The sequence below is a fragment of the Trichoderma camerunense genome (genome assembly GCF_050948025.1).
Source record: "Trichoderma camerunense strain CBS 138272 chromosome Unknown V8C40scaffold_3, whole genome shotgun sequence".
Lineage (NCBI taxonomy): Eukaryota > Fungi > Ascomycota > Sordariomycetes > Hypocreales > Hypocreaceae > Trichoderma > Trichoderma camerunense.
Window position 1 is genome coordinate 2,031,964 of NW_028145367.1, and position 18,069 is coordinate 2,050,032.

At 50.1% G+C, this 18,069-nt stretch overlaps 4 protein-coding genes across 4 annotated transcripts; 1 reads left to right on the forward strand and 3 right to left on the reverse strand.

The window, feature by feature from the left end:
• Nucleotides 1-60: 60 nt before the first annotated feature.
• V8C40DRAFT_149154 (GH92 family glycosyl hydrolase) lies at nucleotides 61-2,940 on the reverse strand. Its single transcript, XM_083211282.1, has 3 exons — nucleotides 1,469-2,940; nucleotides 716-1,396; nucleotides 61-648 (listed from the first exon to the last, which is right to left on the reverse strand). The coding sequence occupies exons 1-3, from the start codon at nucleotides 2,557-2,559 to the stop codon at nucleotides 69-71; spliced, it is 2,352 nt and encodes a 783-aa protein (XP_083077312.1). The 5' UTR covers nucleotides 2,560-2,940; the 3' UTR covers nucleotides 61-68.
• A 424-nt stretch (nucleotides 2,941-3,364) lies between these two features.
• Nucleotides 3,365-4,524, reverse strand: V8C40DRAFT_262795 (DHS-like NAD/FAD-binding domain-containing protein; the record flags this gene model as incomplete). The annotated part of the gene is made up of 3 exons (XM_083219395.1): nucleotides 3,365-3,607; nucleotides 3,696-4,060; nucleotides 4,146-4,524. 3 exons carry the CDS (start codon nucleotides 4,522-4,524, stop codon nucleotides 3,365-3,367), a joined length of 987 nt encoding a protein of 328 aa, XP_083077313.1.
• Nucleotides 4,525-11,128: 6,604 nt separating this feature from the next.
• V8C40DRAFT_236517 (uncharacterized protein) lies at nucleotides 11,129-12,262 on the reverse strand. Its single transcript, XM_083214057.1, has 2 exons — nucleotides 12,123-12,262; nucleotides 11,129-12,067 (listed from the first exon to the last, which is right to left on the reverse strand). The coding sequence occupies exons 1-2, from the start codon at nucleotides 12,181-12,183 to the stop codon at nucleotides 11,658-11,660; spliced, it is 471 nt and encodes a 156-aa protein (XP_083077314.1). The 5' UTR covers nucleotides 12,184-12,262; the 3' UTR covers nucleotides 11,129-11,657.
• A 1,902-nt stretch (nucleotides 12,263-14,164) lies between these two features.
• Nucleotides 14,165-16,159, forward strand: V8C40DRAFT_236521 (concanavalin A-like lectin/glucanase domain-containing protein). The gene is made up of 3 exons (XM_083214058.1): nucleotides 14,165-14,587; nucleotides 14,676-14,941; nucleotides 15,010-16,159. The coding sequence occupies exons 1-3, from the start codon at nucleotides 14,491-14,493 to the stop codon at nucleotides 15,838-15,840; spliced, it is 1,194 nt and encodes a 397-aa protein (XP_083077315.1). The 5' UTR covers nucleotides 14,165-14,490; the 3' UTR covers nucleotides 15,841-16,159.
• Nucleotides 16,160-18,069: the final 1,910 nt, after the last annotated feature.

Genomic DNA, 18,069 nt, shown 5'->3' on the forward strand with positions numbered 1-18,069 from the left:
CTCACGCCATCTCTCATACTATCGTTGCACACAATTCATGACATACTGGTAATTTCTATCTTATAAGTCTAACTACCCAGTGTCCAACTAGGCGGCCTATCCTTCAACGCCGTCCCCCAGCTCGACTCCTTTGCTCCAAGCACCAGCTCCAGCGTCCACCCCTCTGTGAAAAACTCATGTCCAATCCACGACTTTGTCCACGGCTTACCATTCACCTTTGCGCTCTGCACATAAATATTCTTATATGAGGCATCGAAGCCGATATTCCTCACCGTTGCAGTCTTGCCTGTCACAGGATGCTTGATGCTAATTTCCTCCACAAAAGGCGGCGAGATCAAGTACACGTTTTGTCCCGCGACGGGGAACAGACCCATAACGGAGAAGACGAGGAACGCGCCCATGGCACCGGAGTCGTCATTGCCGGGGAGGCCACCGGGAGACGAATTGAAGTCCGAGGGAACGTACTGGTGAATTCGCTCGGTCGAGAGGGCGGGCCGGCCCGTGTAGTGGTAGAGGAAGACAGTGAAGAAAACGGGCTCGTTGGAAATGTCTGCCAGGCCCGAGGTGTGGAAGAAGTCGAGGCGCGAGATCATGGCGTCGTCGCCCCCGAGCAGAGAAATGAGGGAAGAGACGGAGTGGGGGACGTAGCTTGGTAAAGGGTTAGCTTGAAAACTCTCGTCATTGGGTATAGTCTCTTCTTCTTATGTTGACTTACAAGAGATATTGCCAGATGCTGGCTTCAAACGTCTCGCTCGGATTCGTCGTCAACGAACAGAAGTCCGCAAGCGCAGAGCACGCAATCGGGTCCTGGAAGCCCCAAGTTCCGTTTTGATACTTGGGCTGGAAGAAGCCCGTGAACCCAGTGTCGGTCCCATTGATGAAAGACGTCTGGTCAGCTTTCCACAGATTCTTCCAGTTCATAGCCCGCTGCTGGTACTTGCGCCGCAAATCACTTCTACCCAGCCCGCTGGCGAGCTCCGAAATGCAATAGTCGTCGTAGGCATACTCAAGCGTGCGGGAAATACTTCGAGAGTTGGTTCCGAAACCATACGGATCAAAGTCTAAATAGGGGATATAGTCCAGACTCTTCCAGCTGTGAAGGCCGCCCCGGCCGTGATACGACCACTCCAGTGGTTCGTTCTCAGCGTCCGCCAAGACGGCGTCCAGGGCAAGCTCCCAGTCAATGGTTGTACTGAGATTCTTGACAAACGCATCCGTAATGACAACGTCGGCGTTGGAGCCTCCTTGGGTCCAGCCCTTGCAGAGGGACATTCGGCAGTCGGGCATCCATCCTTCGTGCTTGTATATGTCCAGTAGAGCTTCCACCATCTGCGTCTGAGCGTGGGGATCAAGAATGGTCAACAGAGGGTGCTGGACACGAAAGCTATCCCAAATGCTATATATACGTATTCCACGATTAGTTGGCTGAATGAGAAAGGCAAACAAACCAGGAGGACAATTCCCTTACCAGTAAAACGAATCAAAATAGGGCTTATCGCTATGCCAGAGTGGGTTCTCGCCCGTATAATTCTGCGGTGAAATCATGTTGCGGTACACGCCGCTCCAGAAGCTGGTCAAAAGGTCATCCGTTGCACCACCGCTCTTGATAGAAATGGGACTCAGCTTCTCCGTCCAAGCCTTCTGCGCATTGTCAACAAGCCGGTTGAAATCCGTCGACGGCCTCGGGATCTCGCTTTCCGCGTTTCGGCATGCCTGCGCGCTGTTGATATAGCTGATGCCCATACGGACCGTCACGACGCCATCGCTCGGTGCGTTCAAGCGCACGAAGCCGCCGCCTTCCAGGAAGAACAAGTTGAAGCCTCGCGTGAGAAAGACCTGTTTAGGTTCGGTGCCCGCGCGGTTGTTGACCCATACGCCTGTCTCATGTATACTTGATCCGTAGAAATCGACGCAAAAGTGCATCACGTACGACCCGGCGCCGAAGCTGGGGAGAAACGTGCCGTTGCCCGTCATGCGGCCTGACTTTTCATCGACCTGAATCGAGGCATTCTGCCGGCTCTGCCACAGATCCGTCAAATCTAAGAGAACCAGCGGGTGTTTTGTGCCCTTGGGGAACGTGAAGCGATACAGAGCCGCGTGTTGCGAAACTGTCATATTGGCCCCGATACCAGATTCTAGCTGAAGTCCAAAGTGCCCTGGCTGGGCCACCAACGAGGAGTTGACATAAGGAAGCTTCCGGTCTCCAATTCGAAACTTGCAGTTGTTGAGCTCGTCGTCGGGACAGACCTGTGGGAACAGCGGAAAGTTGCCCAAGCTGGGATTCCCACCGGTGCCACTGTCATGGACTGACGAAAATCCTACAACATTTGGTCCCTCAATTCCGAATCCCCCTGTATTCTGTCCATCTACATCGGCTGACGCCTTTGCGAGGCCGTAGGGGAGCGTTGCTCCAGCAAAGACGTTGCCACCGTTGGCGGTTCCGATCAGCGGGTTGATGTAGGAGAAGCCGTTGCTCGACTTCTGGGTTGCAGGCGATGCCGCAATCCCAGGCGCAGAGCCAAGCAGGACGAGAGCGAGGAGCTCGACACTCGCACGCATCTTGACTAAAAGAAGCCAATTGGATAAATATGACAAGGCGGTGACCGGAAGAGGGAGAGAGAGAGAGACAGTTCAGAGACACCCGTTGCTATTTGTACGACTCATCCCGGCAGAGACGCGGGGAGACATGGCCGAGACCCAATTGCCAATGCACTTTCCCAGAGACACAGCACAAAAAGACCCTGCAATACAGGCGTAGCGACGTCACCGATCTGCATGAAGAATGCATGTACCTTGCTGGTAAAAGGCACATCTCCAACTCTCTCAATGCATTCTGCCGACGGTTGGACTCCGAGACTCTTATCATTGCTAGAGTCCCCACTCGATGCGGACAAATGTGATGATGATTAGGCCATGGAGTTGTCATGACCCCCGCCTTGAGCGACTGGGAATTCAGTTGCCTATTGTGGAAAAACGTTGTGTTGGAGAGAAGAGGGGATAGAGACTGGGGACCGGGGTTGTTGGTTGTATGGGCTCATGGCTTAACAAAAAGCAAGCCTTTTCAAAAATAACCATAACCATTGCAAAAGGTGATCGTATCCAAACTATTGCTTCGTCATCACTCATGTATACTATCGTTAGATCCAGAAGAATCTAGAGCACTGCGGCTCCCCATGTACCAATCCATAACAGACCAGATTCCATGATTCTAAAACCCCAAGTCTTATTATAACCACCCCCAAATGAATCATCGTGTTTTCGTCAAGATGGATAGAAAGAGAGAGAAATCCAAAACAGAGGCGCCCACACATATTGAGAGTAGATGATGAGTTGGGCAATGCGTTTCTCTGCCCTCTCACTCAAATCAGGGCATCCCAAACTCGCCGTCCTCATCCGGCTTCCCGATAACAGGCTCTAATAGAATCGGTAGATATTCGGCTGCATCTTGGCCAAAGGCAAAGTCACCTGGCTTAATCTTGTACATTTCCGCCTCGTCTTCCGCTTCGGGGTTGATGGTGACGATGCGCGCGCCTCGCTTTCTCGCTTTGTCGATATAACTAGCAGCAGGATACACCTGTGCAGAAGTTCCAATGACGAACATGAGGTCCTTTTGCAAACAAGAGAAACAATGGTTAGTCACAGTGAAGAGAGATGGGAGAGAGTAGAGTGTGGTGTGTGGTGGGTATAGTACGTACTATTGGCTCAGTACGCATCCATGCCGATATATCCATCATCATATTCGCATCCAAATCCTCGCCAAACCACACGACTCCGGGCCGCTGAATCCCTTTCTTGCACTGAGGACACTTGGGAATTTCATCCTCTCCGATATGCTTCACTCTATGATACGGGTCCAGGAGTGGGAGCGGCTCGCCATTAGGCATATCCACAGAGGCGGGAGCGAGCGCGGCACAAAAGGGATCGTCAAAGTTACCTCTTTGTATCCAGTCGCAGCTCTCGTTTGAGCATTTGATATCATAAAGGGAGCCGTGGAGACACTTGAGTTGTGAAGAAGGATGTTCTGCTCGCTGCGAGAGATCTAAGCGGTTGAGCAACGACTCTGATTAGCCAATGAGAACAACAGAAATATAGCCGCCATCAAACCTCCAACACACGCAATCTTGGAGTCAGTTTCAACCACTTACTGTCAACATTCTGTGTCAAGCACAAAAAGTCCATGTTTCGTCTAGCCAACGCGGCCAAGGCTCTATGCCCCATGTTTGGCTCTGCCTTGAGGGCAAGATGTCTTCGATATGAATAAAACAACCAAACTATTCCAGCGTCCATCTTGAAAGCTCGCACCGTCGCCAGCTGTGTGGCATCGTAGTTTCGCCAAAATCCTCCAGCACCACGGAATGTGGGCAGACCTGAGGACGCTGAGAGGCCCGCTCCACAAAGGGCGAGAATACGGCGGCTAGACTTCAGCACTTGGTGAAAGGCCTCGATATCGTTGTGAGGCGCCATCGGGTGATTCGTCGTGCTCGTTTCTGCGCTTGCGCTTGCGTCCGCCGGTGTGGAATCCATTGAGTTTGTGACTAGCGGAAGCCCTTCTTCTCCCATCCTTTGAACAGGAAATCGAAATGCCGAGTCAGGCCTCTGACCGGAAGAAACAGTCGTCGAGAAGAATTAACGAGCGATGGAGAAATGGCTCAGGAAAAAGGGCGACAGAGATCGACGAAGAAAGGCGCGAGAGAGGGGACACAAAGGAGGGGAAATGCTGGCCAGACGCAGAAGCACAGCAGAAACAAGCTGCTGCGGTGTAAGGCAACAGGCCAGGAATAGTTATTGGTCGCGTCAAGCTCGATCCGCGCACCAGCAGCTAAGCGGCGCTGAAGATTAAAAAAAGGAACGAAAGAAAAAGGCTGCAAGGCTGGATTGAGGCTTGACAGACGCCAAACCAGGGTCGTGAAAACGAGGGTCAGTTGGGCAGATAGACAGAGGTAAACGGAAAGAGTAATTGGAAAAGACGCGGTGTCGGAGAAAATGGCAACGCGCGAGTCCAGCTTTATCTAATCTGCAGTACCAGCGACCTGATGAAAACAGTCTCGTTTGTAGGTCGAAGCCTGTTCCTGCGACCTGTTGCCGTGAGAAGATGTACGTCATGCTGTTAATCAGCTGTGAACTGGGATGTATGTCGCATCATTTTTGGAGACGTCGAGGTGGTTGGTGATTGGCCAGGGGAGGCTCCGTAGCTGCGACTCGACTAACAGCACAGCACAGACAATCCCCCGGCAAAGATTGGACGATCAGCGTTGGAACAATCCATGGCATAGTTATAGTCTACATGAGCCGCAATTAGCAGACTTGTGATGTCGAACAGGCACTTGCACTCTTGTCTGTATCCTCTTAAGATAGCTACTTCGGCATGAATCAACTAACCACGGATATGGGTCCGGCTCCAGCCAGCCATATTCTATATTTAGCAGCGATGGCGAGGTTCCTTATACCCGGGACCTACTGCAAACTTTAAAAGGAAGTGGCTCTTAACATCACCAGATCCTAAAGGAATATTACTGTTGCAGTAAAAAGGAAGAGGAATATTTACACGAAATTATTCATTAGGGTCTGTGGTTCCCTCATGATTCACTGGTAACTAGCTTCGGCGAGTCGGCAGTGTCTTCATTACTCTTCTCTGGACCAAGACTTCTGACACAGTGGTCCTTGCTAATATTGTACATAATGTTGATCGATGAAGATGAATTGCTAATTGACTATCAAGGTTGACTAACTAGCTCTACAGACGTAGATATATAACCATATGCATACGTATATGTAACGTTCACGCGGCAACACAACGTCGATACCAGTTTCCCCAACAACACATTATTGTGCCGGAAAAAATATTCTCTTACGTTGATGGCGGTGGCCGTAGATGGCGATATCTGGCCCCAAGAAGTTATAGTGCTAGAAAATGGGGAAAATGGGAAATACTTCGCACATCGAAGTCAGCTATCTAGCATCCCGTGTCTTAGGTTTGAAGCTGCATGGATACGTAGTGATAATACTAGAATATATATAGGAATATAGCTATAGTAGCAGATACTAGATCAATGCGGCGATAGTGTAGATCATAGAACAAAGTATCGACAATAGCAGATACTATAAGAAAATATTAATAATAACAGAAAGTAGCGGTAGTAGCAGATATTTCAAGAGCCAGGTACAGGAGCATATCCACTGCCTAGATGCCTACTGAACAAGTGAGTAGTAAATAAAAGGCTTCCCCTTCGAAGAAATTGAAAAGAATACGAATAATTTGGACTTAAGGCCGTCCGAAGGCAGTCTCAGACACCCTTCGAAGAAATTGAAAAGAATACGAATCATTTGGACTTAAGGCCGTCCGAAGGCAGTCTCAGAGAGATTGAAAGGGTTTCGAAGGCTATTGCAGCAACATTACCAACTGCTGGAGAATTTGAACCATGACGAGAAATTTCAATATCAACGGGGAACAATCAGCATGAAATGGGGCAAGATCAAAAGGTAATGAAGCAAGAAATGCAGCTACACAGCTTGAGCATCCGCAGTATATCATCCGACATCGATCAAATTACAGAAAATGGTATACAAATACGGGGAACTACTGGCTTCGCATCCTGTTCCTACATGTGACCTCACGCAGTTTCTGGGATGCTGGTTGGAATTCCCCCAGAAAATATTTTGTCCCCGCCCAGAGGGCAATACTTTCTCACGTAACCCCATTTGCGATACATATGGAAGGGCGCACGAATAACCTCTGGTTCGGAGGTGGGAGCAGGGGCAAGGCCCTGGTCTGCAGCCAGGCGGATGGACAGAGGCTCTATTAGTCACATGTGAGTTATTAACATAATGAGAAAGGAATGCCAAATGAGACTCTGTGTTTGTGTAAGGCATATAATGAGAGGAAGAAAGAGAATGAAAAATGGAATATCAAGGTATAAGAGTAAGAAAGTGTGAGAGTGAGAGGGGAAGAGGGCAAGAGATGAATCGAGGAAGGGAAGAAAGCGGTTGCGGCTCGGAGGCCGGGTCCTCGGTCAACCGCAAAGGCAGAGTCTGGGGATGACGTTGCAGTCCCAATGGTTATGAGCCCGGGGCTCTTCTGACCAACATTTTTTGATCTCCTCAAGAATCGCCACCTTTGTGTTTCTCCCTTCTTCTTCTCTGGTCTTCAAGCATATCTTGTCGTCGTCATTACGCTCGCTCTTCCTCTCCGGTTTCTCACAGTTGCCGTCGTCGACTCCTCTGTTTCCCTCTCGTCAACTTACTGGTCCCACATGACAATTTATCGACATTGTTGTGTCCCTATGGCGTCTGAAATAATTGTCGAGGTAATGCGTGAGTTCGTTTGGGCTTGTCTTTCTGTCCCTACATACAAGAACGACAACTTCGACCAGGTGTTTAATTCCATGGAACCGTTCACCACTATCTTTGACGACGCTACTAAAACACCAACTGCTGTCAACAGACAGCATCAGACAAACGCCGACACCAAAGAACGCTAATTTCGGCGCCCGCTCGGGGGTGCAATTCCATTTGACAACAGATGCATGGACGACGGGAACAGGAGCCATCTTATTCCAGATGGAGGACACACTACCGGGTACAATTCTCGCTGACGACCAATTCTCCTGCGCGGGTCTGTCCAAACGCCAACAAACCGGTGACCTATCAACAATCTTTAACAAAAGATTAACCTTTTCCAACCTACTAGATATATGCCGTTATTAAAAGAGCTTATTAAAGGAACTAGCTAACTGCAACTGTGGCTTAAGAGTAGTTGATAAAGATACCGGTAACATACCCTTATGAGTTGCTGATACTTTAACTTGGGCCACTCCAGTGACGGCTGTTGAAACGAGAAAACACCTGCAGAGAGGCCTCGTCGCTTTATAAAGATGATTTATAAGATAGATGCTAATAGATGTAATAGATGCTGATAGATCTTGTGGGAGCGAGTGTGCAAGTATAAGAAAAGAGTAAGAGGAAGAAGATGAGAGAAGAAGGGTACATTGATGCGTGTGTTGATCGCTGTCGCATGGCTGGCATTGTATAACGCTTTCACCTTCATCAGCGGCCCTGCTATTTTTTTTTTCCTCGACAAAAGGCGAGGGATAGCATATATGCCGGCAGGAGCACGCGCGAGATTATGAATTGATGACCTTTGGACTTATCTATTAGTCTTGCTTGCTGACGGATTACAAAATCACATCAATGAAAGAGTTGCTGGATGTTCATCATGTGGTTCGAGATGTACTACACAGTCGGCCGTTTCGTTTTCCTGTCCAGCCTTGTCAAACCGACGCTTTCTTTCCAATGAACCACAATTAGCAAACCTGTGCTGTTGAATGGCACTCACAGCCTCGTCTCGTCGCAGGGCTATTCCCTGAATCCAATATGGGTCCCGCTACCGCCATCTTCTATATTTAGCAACGATGGAGATATCTCATAGCCACCCGCCAAACTTTAAAAGCGTACTCCGTCTGGAGCTCGGAATAGACGGGTCGGCATTTTTACCCTTTCTTTCCATTCTCTATTCTTCTATTTGGTGGGTCAGCATGACGAACCCTATGTTCGTGCTCATATCCACTACTCAACGACATGTGTGACCGATTTCATGACATCACTCTCGTACGTCTTAAAACACAGGCAGAGCATCGCGTGTTATTCTATACATCTCTATTCTTATTCCATGGGCTCATATGGTCATTAAGCGGACGAATCAACATCAATGGTTAATGAAAATCCTGTTCTATACTTGTAATACACGCATCGATAATCTCATTCTTCGACTGCAGGTGAGATTTTTATAAATATAGTGGCTTATGTAATGTCCGACGGAGCATACGGGCATAGGTAACTATTCCGTACCTAGGTAGTTTGAGCAAATTCATTGCGCTGAGATGCGTCAATGGTATAAATAAGTAAATAGATAGATCGCATACGAGTATATGAAAGCATCTATTTTGAGGAACTCACTAAGCATCATGGTATGTAGAGACCTGCTGTTGGTGCATCGCATCAACACCTAACGGAGAAATACATTTGACATGGACGCCACTGCTAAATTAACGTACAACTCAAGAATGTAAACATGAGAATTTATATCAATGCTATTGCGTTTAGTTGCTAGCTCTACTACTAACAATTAACTGTGCCGTGAAAGTATATAACAGTCACATGCACTAAAGGTCATTGGATCTAAAATGTCAACAAGATAGAACTTGTTCCTATCCAGTTGCTGGCTGGTATGCGGTATAGTATTGGCCTTTGATCACAAGGTTCAGGACAGCTACTATTAAAATGCACAAGCACCTAACCTGTATCGTTTATCATTTACATACTGGTACGCACAAGTACGTATAGGTAGGGCTAATGCAACTGATATAATTGTACTGCTACAAATGCACTTATACTCGAATGACTCTGCACACCAAGACGGTTCTTCCCGTCATCGACAGCTTAATCGTAAAGGTTAATCATCATTAATCTACTTCGTACAAAAGAGATCGTCAGGGCAGAGGAAAAAACAACAAAAACAATAACAAAGAGTCTTTGTTATATTAAAGCGGAACAAAGTCTGAGACACTGAACCGAACCCAGCCGAAACCACTTCTCAAGGGATGGCCTGCGGATACTGCCTAGCAACAGAAAATGGAGCACTTCAAACCGCTGTACTCCGTAGTTAGTTGCTTCTACTCTTTGTTGTAACCAAAACGGCCGGTCTGAGGGAAAGACTTCGGCCAAAAGGTGGGAGAATACGACTTTTGCATCCCATTGAGAGGCAACCGGGAACCCGCCATCACGAGCATCCCAATCCAAGTTTACGAGCACTTTTTACGAGACCCTACCGTACGAACAATGCACGTTCCGCTACCCCTCTTTTTGATACGGCGGCAGCAGGATGGTTGAGTTCTAGATGCTCGTTTGTCGCAGGCGCTACAGCTGTCTCATCCGCCCTGCAAGGAGAGCAAGAACTAGGAAACACCCGGCGCAAAGCACATCCAATATTCTTCCTCTTCCTTCTTTGTCTATGAGCGTAGAGTTAAGTGCGTGATTAGGGAAGACGGGGCTGCTGGCTTGACAACTGTTTCGTGTGAGGCGCAAATTCGTCTGAAACGGCACCGGATAGGTCCCTTGCGCTGTCGAGCCACTGTTTTAGAATGATCGTCGCGAAACCTTGGCACAAAAGAGAACCCGGCTTTTTTCTTCCCTTTCTTTTTCTTCCTTTTTGTTCCCTTTTTTTCACCCCCATCTGCTAGACAAGAGCCGCTGTCGACGCAGGATCTTGCCATATGCGGCCATGCCCGACCGTGCAAAGGGCGACCTGTCACCCAGTAGGTGCAAAGTAAGCCGTGGGTAAGAGTCAATGCCCGGGCCCTCAGCGGTGAGGCCGTATTAGAAATGAATACGAGAGCATAACCGAAACGCCGAACAGCACCTGGGCAAAGTGATGTATGTGGTGAAGGTTGCCAATGGAAGCGCCAAGTCACGGCATTTATTTGCTGCTGGAGTTTTGACGGGTTGAAACTTGACGATAAGACGCCCTACGACGACAGTAGTGCCTCGTACATGCAGGTATGGTGTTAATGCTCGTACGGGTGCTTGTACAACTACATGGTCAGCAAACAAAAGGCTCACATGCGTCCGGACATTTGGCTGCAGGGAGAGGAAGCTTAACAGCGAAGAGTCCCCTTTGCAGCCTAGCCGGGCCACGAACGTGATGCTACTTGCTTGCGCAAAGAGTAAATATAGAAACACTGGAACTCATGATGCAGGCAAAAGGCCGAACTAGCGCAACGGGATTCCCCGTATCTTGCTCTCTAAAATTTTTCTTTCTCTTCTTCTTTTTTTGCCTCGATAATCTCGTGTCAATGCGACGATCGCTTCGGAGGCTAGATGAGTTGGCTTTTAGGTGCATGTGCTCGGAAGGTGGAAATTTTGAGACCGTCAGATGAGCAACACCGAGTAAGTGCAGAGTGGCACAGCTACGGCAGACTCCGAAGATGGATCCGGAGACTAGAAACAAGCACGAAGCACTAACAAAAGAGCTTAAAAATGAGAGAGAGACAGAAGGAAAATGGTAAAACAAAAGAAGACCAAAGAGGATAGTATCGCCTCCCTTGGAACACTTCGTATGTCATGATCACTCACCTGGTGTCGATGTCAATGGGCCAAGAAACGCCGTGGACAAGAGAAGAGACTGCCAAGGAGTAATTTAAAACAACAGACAATAGACGCTCTGGTACGGCCGAATTCGGTAGTCGCCGCGCCGGGGTCACACAAAGCGCCGCATGGCATTGGATGGGGACTCGGAAAAGGGCTTGCAAGCACAGCACAGCCCCGCGGCAATAGCCCACTTGTTTTTTTTACTGTAGATTGAAGAAGAAAAAAGCAGAGAGATAATGCTCGTATGTATGTACAGTAGGTACAGTACCTCACCTATCAACTCTCAATACGCAATATACGTGTGAATACGAAGCCGCCCCATCCCGCCGGGCTAGCACTGGACGGCGACGGTGCCGGAGTGCCGTGGCCAACAGAGCAGCTGAGGAAGTCGGCACAAGAGTTCAGTTCAATGCTTGGAGCGACTTGGGTCACGGGGACTGAGTTGGCGACCTGGGCCCTGGACTTGTTCCCTTCATGTGCTGTCCGTTATTTTTGGTCCGTGATCTCGGAATCGATCATGGATGCCGGTACAAGTATGAGTACATCGATGTTGTCATGGGCGACAACACCTCTCCAGGTTCCCTGTGCGGGTACATGTACAAGTACAGATGCCAAGCACCGACTTTCTCGTGTTTGCGGGCTCTCGTGAAAGTACCGCCCTCCGTATTTGAGTAAAAAAAGAACAAGACGGAGAAAAAAAAGGGACAAAAGGGAAGAAGAAAAGGGTGTGGAGGGGCAGGGAGAGAGAGAGGCTGGGCCTTGTAAGCTGCTCTGCTGTGCTGTAAGGCTATTGGTCTAGTAATCGGAGCTGGCAACTTCGTAGCATCGGGCTGCAGAATCCACGGCATCCCGCTGTGTCTGAGATTGGACGAGGTTGGATGGGATTGGCGCTGTGGAGGAGGAGTTTCCGATTGAGTCATCTGCGCTTTTCAATCTTTTTGTGAGACCCAGACCGTGTTACAGGCACTTTACATCCATACACATGTAAATCCATGACAGCAACGATCTCAGCCAAGGCGTTTTACTGTTACTAGTGGACATGACGCTTTGGCAGCCCCGGCGGAGTAAAAAAAGTCTCCTGAGGGGCTTTTGAGGGGCTCTCGAGAGGGGATCGGATCAGAGATCAGATCAGAAAAGAAGGCGAGTCGAAGAATGGGTAGAAGGGAGGAGGTTGGGCTTAGCGTTGGTGACATGGCGACACACATGCACGAAAACGACGGGACATGCATTAGAGGAGAGAGATATGAGATGTAGATTTGGGTCACCCATATCCGCAGATACAGAGTAGATTGGTGTATTACGGCACACAAAGGGCTCGCAAAAGTCTGGAGAGGAAAGTGATTTGATTGATGGCATCTTGGGGGTGGATTTGACTAGGTAGCACCATGCCGAGGGCCGCTTGGCCGATTGAGGCTGGTTACCTGACTTTGGATGGGGCTGCCGACCAGCAGCTTACTCTGAGCCCCATGTAGCGGTACCTGTACTCGTACTTTTTGCGGGTGATCGGTACGCACCTTTTTGGTGGTACGAGCGACGACGATGAGGAGGATGAGGGCACGGTGCTTATACTCCGTACTTGATATCAGCTCGGACGGTGTTTTGGAGATGGTGGCAACAAGCTCCAAACTCGAGACTCGAGCTCCTTTTTTTTTTTTCTGCGGCTCTGGGACGATCCATCGCGCATCCCATCTCGGGCACTGTGACACACAGCTGTCAACGGCCTGAGCAGCGCCGTATCGTTGGCCGTGCTTTTTGTTTCGCTGCTGTACCCGAAGATGGACCCTGCAGCTCGATAGTCGTGTCTATCCAGGGGCCGGAGCCAATGACGTACCAGTACAAGCAGGGTCTCTAACTTGTACCGGTACGGCGTCAGGTTGAGGCGCTGTGCCTGGGCTGGGCATGTAGGTACAGTAAGAGTACATGTAACCTCCCTAAAGCAGCAGGTCCTGTCGCAGCGATCCCAACGGCGGTTTCGAAAGAGCGCACATCCTTCTTTGTGATTATCGTGATTGACAGCCAACGGACCGAAACGGAGCACAGGGCATCGTGTGAGCTGACGGTGCGATTATTATTTTGTGCGATTTGTTTGCGATCGTGTTGCGCGTCATGGAACTGTTCAGTCAATCGGTGTCCTGGTGACGTATTGTACAGTATTGCAAAGTGCATGTACTGTCACAGGCCACGAAGCGTCTCTCCCATTCACTACCACTCGGAAGCTGATTGAAATACGAGTCTAATGTGTGGGTGCTGCTGCAACTGCACCGCTCGTTACGCGTACCAGAGCAACAGCATCACTCGTATGAGCGTCGGATGTACGAGTACTCGTACAAAACGGCTGATAACGGCAAGCCACCACGTTGGCTGCAGTTTTCTGGCAGGAAAATGGGCGGCTAGGCAGGAGACACGAGACCCGATTAGGCTACCGGAAAGTCGGAAATGGCATCAATCGAGCAATACGATGCGGAGTACCGGTACAAGGCCAGCCGCAGCTGTGATGACTGGGCGGGCGAGTAACACTTCGTACCTCGTTCTTTTGCTTGTCTAAACGCCAGTAGCCATACAGTTGAACGCCACCTGGGCACTGACTGGGGGTCCAGAACGGTGGGCGACCTTTTTTTTTGGGCGGGCTCTCCACCAGCCGGACCCATGGAGCCGAGGACGAGTTCTTGGGGCTTTGGGGGCTCTCTCGCCTACTGTACGAGGACAACAGCGCTGGCAATGGGCTGGGCTGGGCTGGGCTCTTTTCAGGCGTCGTATCGGACAGCACTCAGCCTGGTTGGCCACCGCAGCAGCGCGCCATGACGGACAGGGGGAGGCGAAGAACAGTCTGAACAGATGCAGGGGGGCTAAGTCAAAGATAGGCGCCATGTACTGTACTCGTACGAAAAGCTGACATGGATCCCCTGCCTCCGCCAAGACAAGGGTCCACAGCAGGGGGCCTGGACCCCTGGAAGGTCTCGAGGTTCCTCCAAAGCCTCTCAGTCGGCGTCCCTTCCTCTACTGTAGGTGTGTCTTGGAAAAAGAATAATAAGACACTCACCACCAGCCTAGCCTTCCCTTCTCTTTTCCTCTCTTTTTCCTCTCGTCCCTTTTAATCGTCATCACACTTTCTCGTTAAAAGCCTCTCGAGCTTCCTCAACTTTTCCTCGAGTCCCTCCCGCGTCTTTTCTTTGCGCAGTCTCTCGCTACCAGCTCTTCGGATTGACCGACTATCGCTTGGTTTTTGCAGCCATAATCCTGCATAGGTTAATAATATCTTTCGACTTATACTTGCACATTTTCCACCCGTCAATCCGGTTATTTATTTATTTTCGACAAGCCGTCGCTATCGTATAATCATCTGCAACCATGCTTTCCAAGACCTTCACCACCGCTGCTCTGGCTCTTGCCGCCTCCACCCTGGTGTCTGCCCAGACCTCCACGGACTGCAACCCTCTCCAGAAGAGTAAGTGAATTTCGAACAGGGCATCTCATTTCTCCAACACGGATTATGAGACATGTCACTCGATAGTCTACTAACACAAACCTCACAGCTTGCCCTAACGACCCTGCCTTCGGAAAGAACGACGGCGACTGTGACTTCACCAAGGGCGCTTGCGGCAACTTCGAGAGCCTTCCCGGCACCACCCTCAAGTACAGCGGCAACGGTGCTGTCTTCTCCATCAGCACCGAGCTCGAGGCCCCTACCATCCGCACTGGCAAGTACATCTTCTTCGGCCGCATCGATGTCGTTGTCCAGGCCGCCGCCGGTGCCGGTATCGTCACCTCTGCCGTTCTCCAGTCCGACGATCTTGACGAGGTATGTTTGCTTTCATTCTTTGCTACCATTGTCGAAATGTGACAGTATGACTAACGGTGATGATGTAGATCGATTGGGAGTGGGTTGGCGGTGACAACGCCCAGGCTCAGACCAACTACTTCAGCAAGGGTAACACCGCTACTTACGACCGTGGTGCTTTCCACCCCGTCTCCAACCCTCTGGGATCTTTCCACACCTACTCTGTTGAGTGGACTTCTGCTGGTGTCACCTGGTTGATCGACAACAACGTCGTCCGCACCCTCACTGCTGCCAACGCCGAGGGCGGTGCTGCCGGCCTTCCCCAGACCCCCATGCAGGTCAAGCTCGGAACCTGGGTCGCTGGTCGCAAGGATGCTCCCCAGGGCACCGTCGAGTGGGCTGGTGGCTACACCGATTTCTCCAAGGCTCCCTTCCTCGGCTACTACAAGAGCATCTCCATTGTCGACTACGCCGGTGCTGATGCCCCTACCTCCAAGAGCGTCAAGGAGTACATCTACGGCGACCACAGCGGCTCTTGGCAGAGCATCAAGGTCTCTCTCGGAGACGGCAGCGATGACAGCAGCGACTCTTCTTCCACCACTGCTGCCCCTACCTCCACCAAGGGTTCTTCCTCCTCCACCAAGGCTCCTGCTTCTTCCACCAAGGCCCCTGCTTCCACCACCGCCGCTGAGCAGCAGACCACCACCGCCGAGCAGACCACCCTGGCTTCTTCCACTGCCGCTCCCACCAAGAGCTCCGGCGGTGGCAGCGCCAGCAACGGCACCGTCTCCTCCACCGGCTCTGTCCAGCCCACCAAGCCTCCCACCGTCCCCGGCAGCGCTGGTGCCCGCACCGCCGCTACCCTCGGCAGCGTCTTCGCTGTTGGTGCTGGCCTTGCCCTTGCTCAGTTCCTCCTGTAAACGGGACCCTCAAGCCACACTCCCCTTTTGTTTTGCTTTTTAGGAATGTACTTATTGTTGCGGGCATGAAAAGCATGTAGATGGGGCAGATCGTTTGCGTGCGGAGAAGAGAGCGGACCAAGCTAATACTATACAAATTCGGGTTTTTACACAAGCCGCCGTTTTTCTTGTTCAATTGTACATTCTGACAACGGACATCAAGATCTGTGGCAAAGTCGTATTCACTCGACCGAAATATTCCACCCAAATTTCCTTTTATTCCTATTCACTGCAAATTACTTCTGGACGAGAACGCCTATAATGATTTTTTTAATGGGGGAGGTCTGCTCTTCTTCCCGCCGGGTAAAGACGTTTGCTTGGATTGATGAAGAGAACAGGATCGATGATTGTCTTTTTGCCGTTGGTGTTTTTGTTTTTTTGGTTTGATATCCTCTTTGATGCTTCTGTTGCCTGTTTTGGATCATGTATTTCCCGGCGCATGCCCGATTGGGACGCTGCCTATTTGTAGAAGGACGTTACAAAAATGAGAGAAACCTTGATTACATCTTACCCTTGCTCTTCTCCATGTGTGATTGATTCTGTTACTTAACAGCCTTTGAAAGAGTCAGGTATCATAATTCTCTTCGCTTGGCCTTCTCCATCCCCCCCATACTCGTGTCAAATTGCCATCTGCTGTGAATACGGGGTACTGCTACTCCGTCCCGGGCCATTAATTACACCCAGACCCAGCTAGTGGCTGCTAGTTGGTGCCTCCCCGCGCATAGGCGCAGTTGGTTAGGCCCGAAGCGGACGATGCGATGCAAGGGTCTGGGGGCTTTCATTTCCTTTCGGTGCCTGCCAAGCTTGGGAGGCGTTTGCGGGCTTTTGGGGCGGCGGATTTGTGTTTGGGCCTGTCTTGCATGGTACGGGGGGATGGGATGATGGTTCGTGACAACTGGAGAGCGAGGGTTGAAGGGGCCTGTGCGTTGATGATCGAGTAATACGATACGAGAGGGCATGGGTGTGGATGAGGTGAGTTGAGTGAATTGGACTCGTGTTGGATGTGGTGAGGTGAGGTGAGGGCAGATGGAGAAATTGAGATGATTGTTACAGAGGGCGTTGTTGAATCATCATGCCGTTGTGGGAGTTGGTTGGTTTGGATCACAACGGTGAAGATGGAAGTAAATTACGTGCATGAACAATGAAACGTGGTAGAGTCTCGCGATACGAGTAATAAGCATCTGCTTACAACATTTTTCTCTCTCTCTTTTTTTGCCAATTACTCACGACAAATCAATGCGACCACCTCCTTTTCATGGGCTAAACGCGTACTTGGCTGCATTGGGCAAGAGAATGGGTGGTTTTGTTATTACTGTTACACTGGTACCTGTACTGGTACTGGGACGAAGCTATCGAGTGTGAGTGCTGGTGCTAGGCGGAAATGAGGGTAGTGCGGTTTTGTGGGCGATTGGGCGCGTGGGATGATGCTCTTCTTCTTCTTCTTAGGAATGAGATGGTGCATGAATTGAGTTTTTTATTTGATGATGTGCATGATGGAGATGGGGAGTGTCAATTGAGGTCTTATGTCATTGGCGGCGGATTGCTTGCTCTTCTTTCTCTTCTTCTTGTTCTGTTGTGCTGATGTGAAGCTGCTCGTATTGCTACTTGGGTACTCTGTCAAGTACACCTACCTAGTACCCAAGACGAGATAACGCGAGATGGAACATCATTGCCGCGCCGATGATAAGAGGCATTTATTCCGGCAACGCAGGTACCAGTACCTGCTATCTCGATTGAGGTGCTATACGGAGAACGCCGTGGTTTTGCCTCTACCTTAGTAGCTCTATAGGTACGTGAATGCTATCTTGGGCTGCTTCGAATTGAGCTTGGCCTTTTCGCACAAGCTGATGGCGCCGAGTCCGGCTTGGCCTCTTCCAATGCCAATGCTTGGCTACATGTATTTTTCTTCTTCACCCATTGAAGCCGTTAAGCGAGCTAGCAGCCTGTAGCTTCCCCCGGGTTCGTTACTTTGAGCACTAGCTGCCGAAGCATTTGGGGAGATACGTCGAATGAGCGCGCAGAGATGTGCGTTCTGAGTCATGGAGCTTTTTCAGCTGTGGCTTTAGAGGGTGTGTGGTCTTTTCTCTCTTTCTCGCTATATGTTTCCTAGAATGGGTCTTTTTGACTACCAAAGTTGGTAGAGTATCACTTTGTGAGCTGAGTTGGGCATGATTGCGGTTTGAGTGACGC

Coding starts and splice junctions, on each gene's coding strand:
- V8C40DRAFT_149154 (XM_083211282.1), bottom strand. CDS start 2,559: ATGCGTGCGAGTGTCGAGCTCCTCGCTCTCGTCCTGCTTGGCTCTGCG. Junction 1,397..1,468: donor TATTTTGATTCGTTTTACTG/GTAAGGGAATTG, acceptor ACGTATATATAG/CATTTGGGATAGCTTTCGTG. Junction 649..715: donor AGCATCTGGCAATATCTCTT/GTAAGTCAACAT, acceptor CCCTTTACCAAG/CTACGTCCCCCACTCCGTCT.
- V8C40DRAFT_236517 (XM_083214057.1), bottom strand. CDS start 12,183: ATGTCCACTAGTAACAGTAAAACGCCTTGGCTGAGATCGTTGCTGTCA. Junction 12,068..12,122: donor GCTGTCATGGATTTACATGT/GTATGGATGTAA, acceptor AAGATTGAAAAG/CGCAGATGACTCAATCGGAA.
- V8C40DRAFT_236521 (XM_083214058.1), top strand. CDS start 14,491: ATGCTTTCCAAGACCTTCACCACCGCTGCTCTGGCTCTTGCCGCCTCC. Junction 14,588..14,675: donor CTGCAACCCTCTCCAGAAGA/GTAAGTGAATTT, acceptor CAAACCTCACAG/CTTGCCCTAACGACCCTGCC. Junction 14,942..15,009: donor AGTCCGACGATCTTGACGAG/GTATGTTTGCTT, acceptor GTGATGATGTAG/ATCGATTGGGAGTGGGTTGG.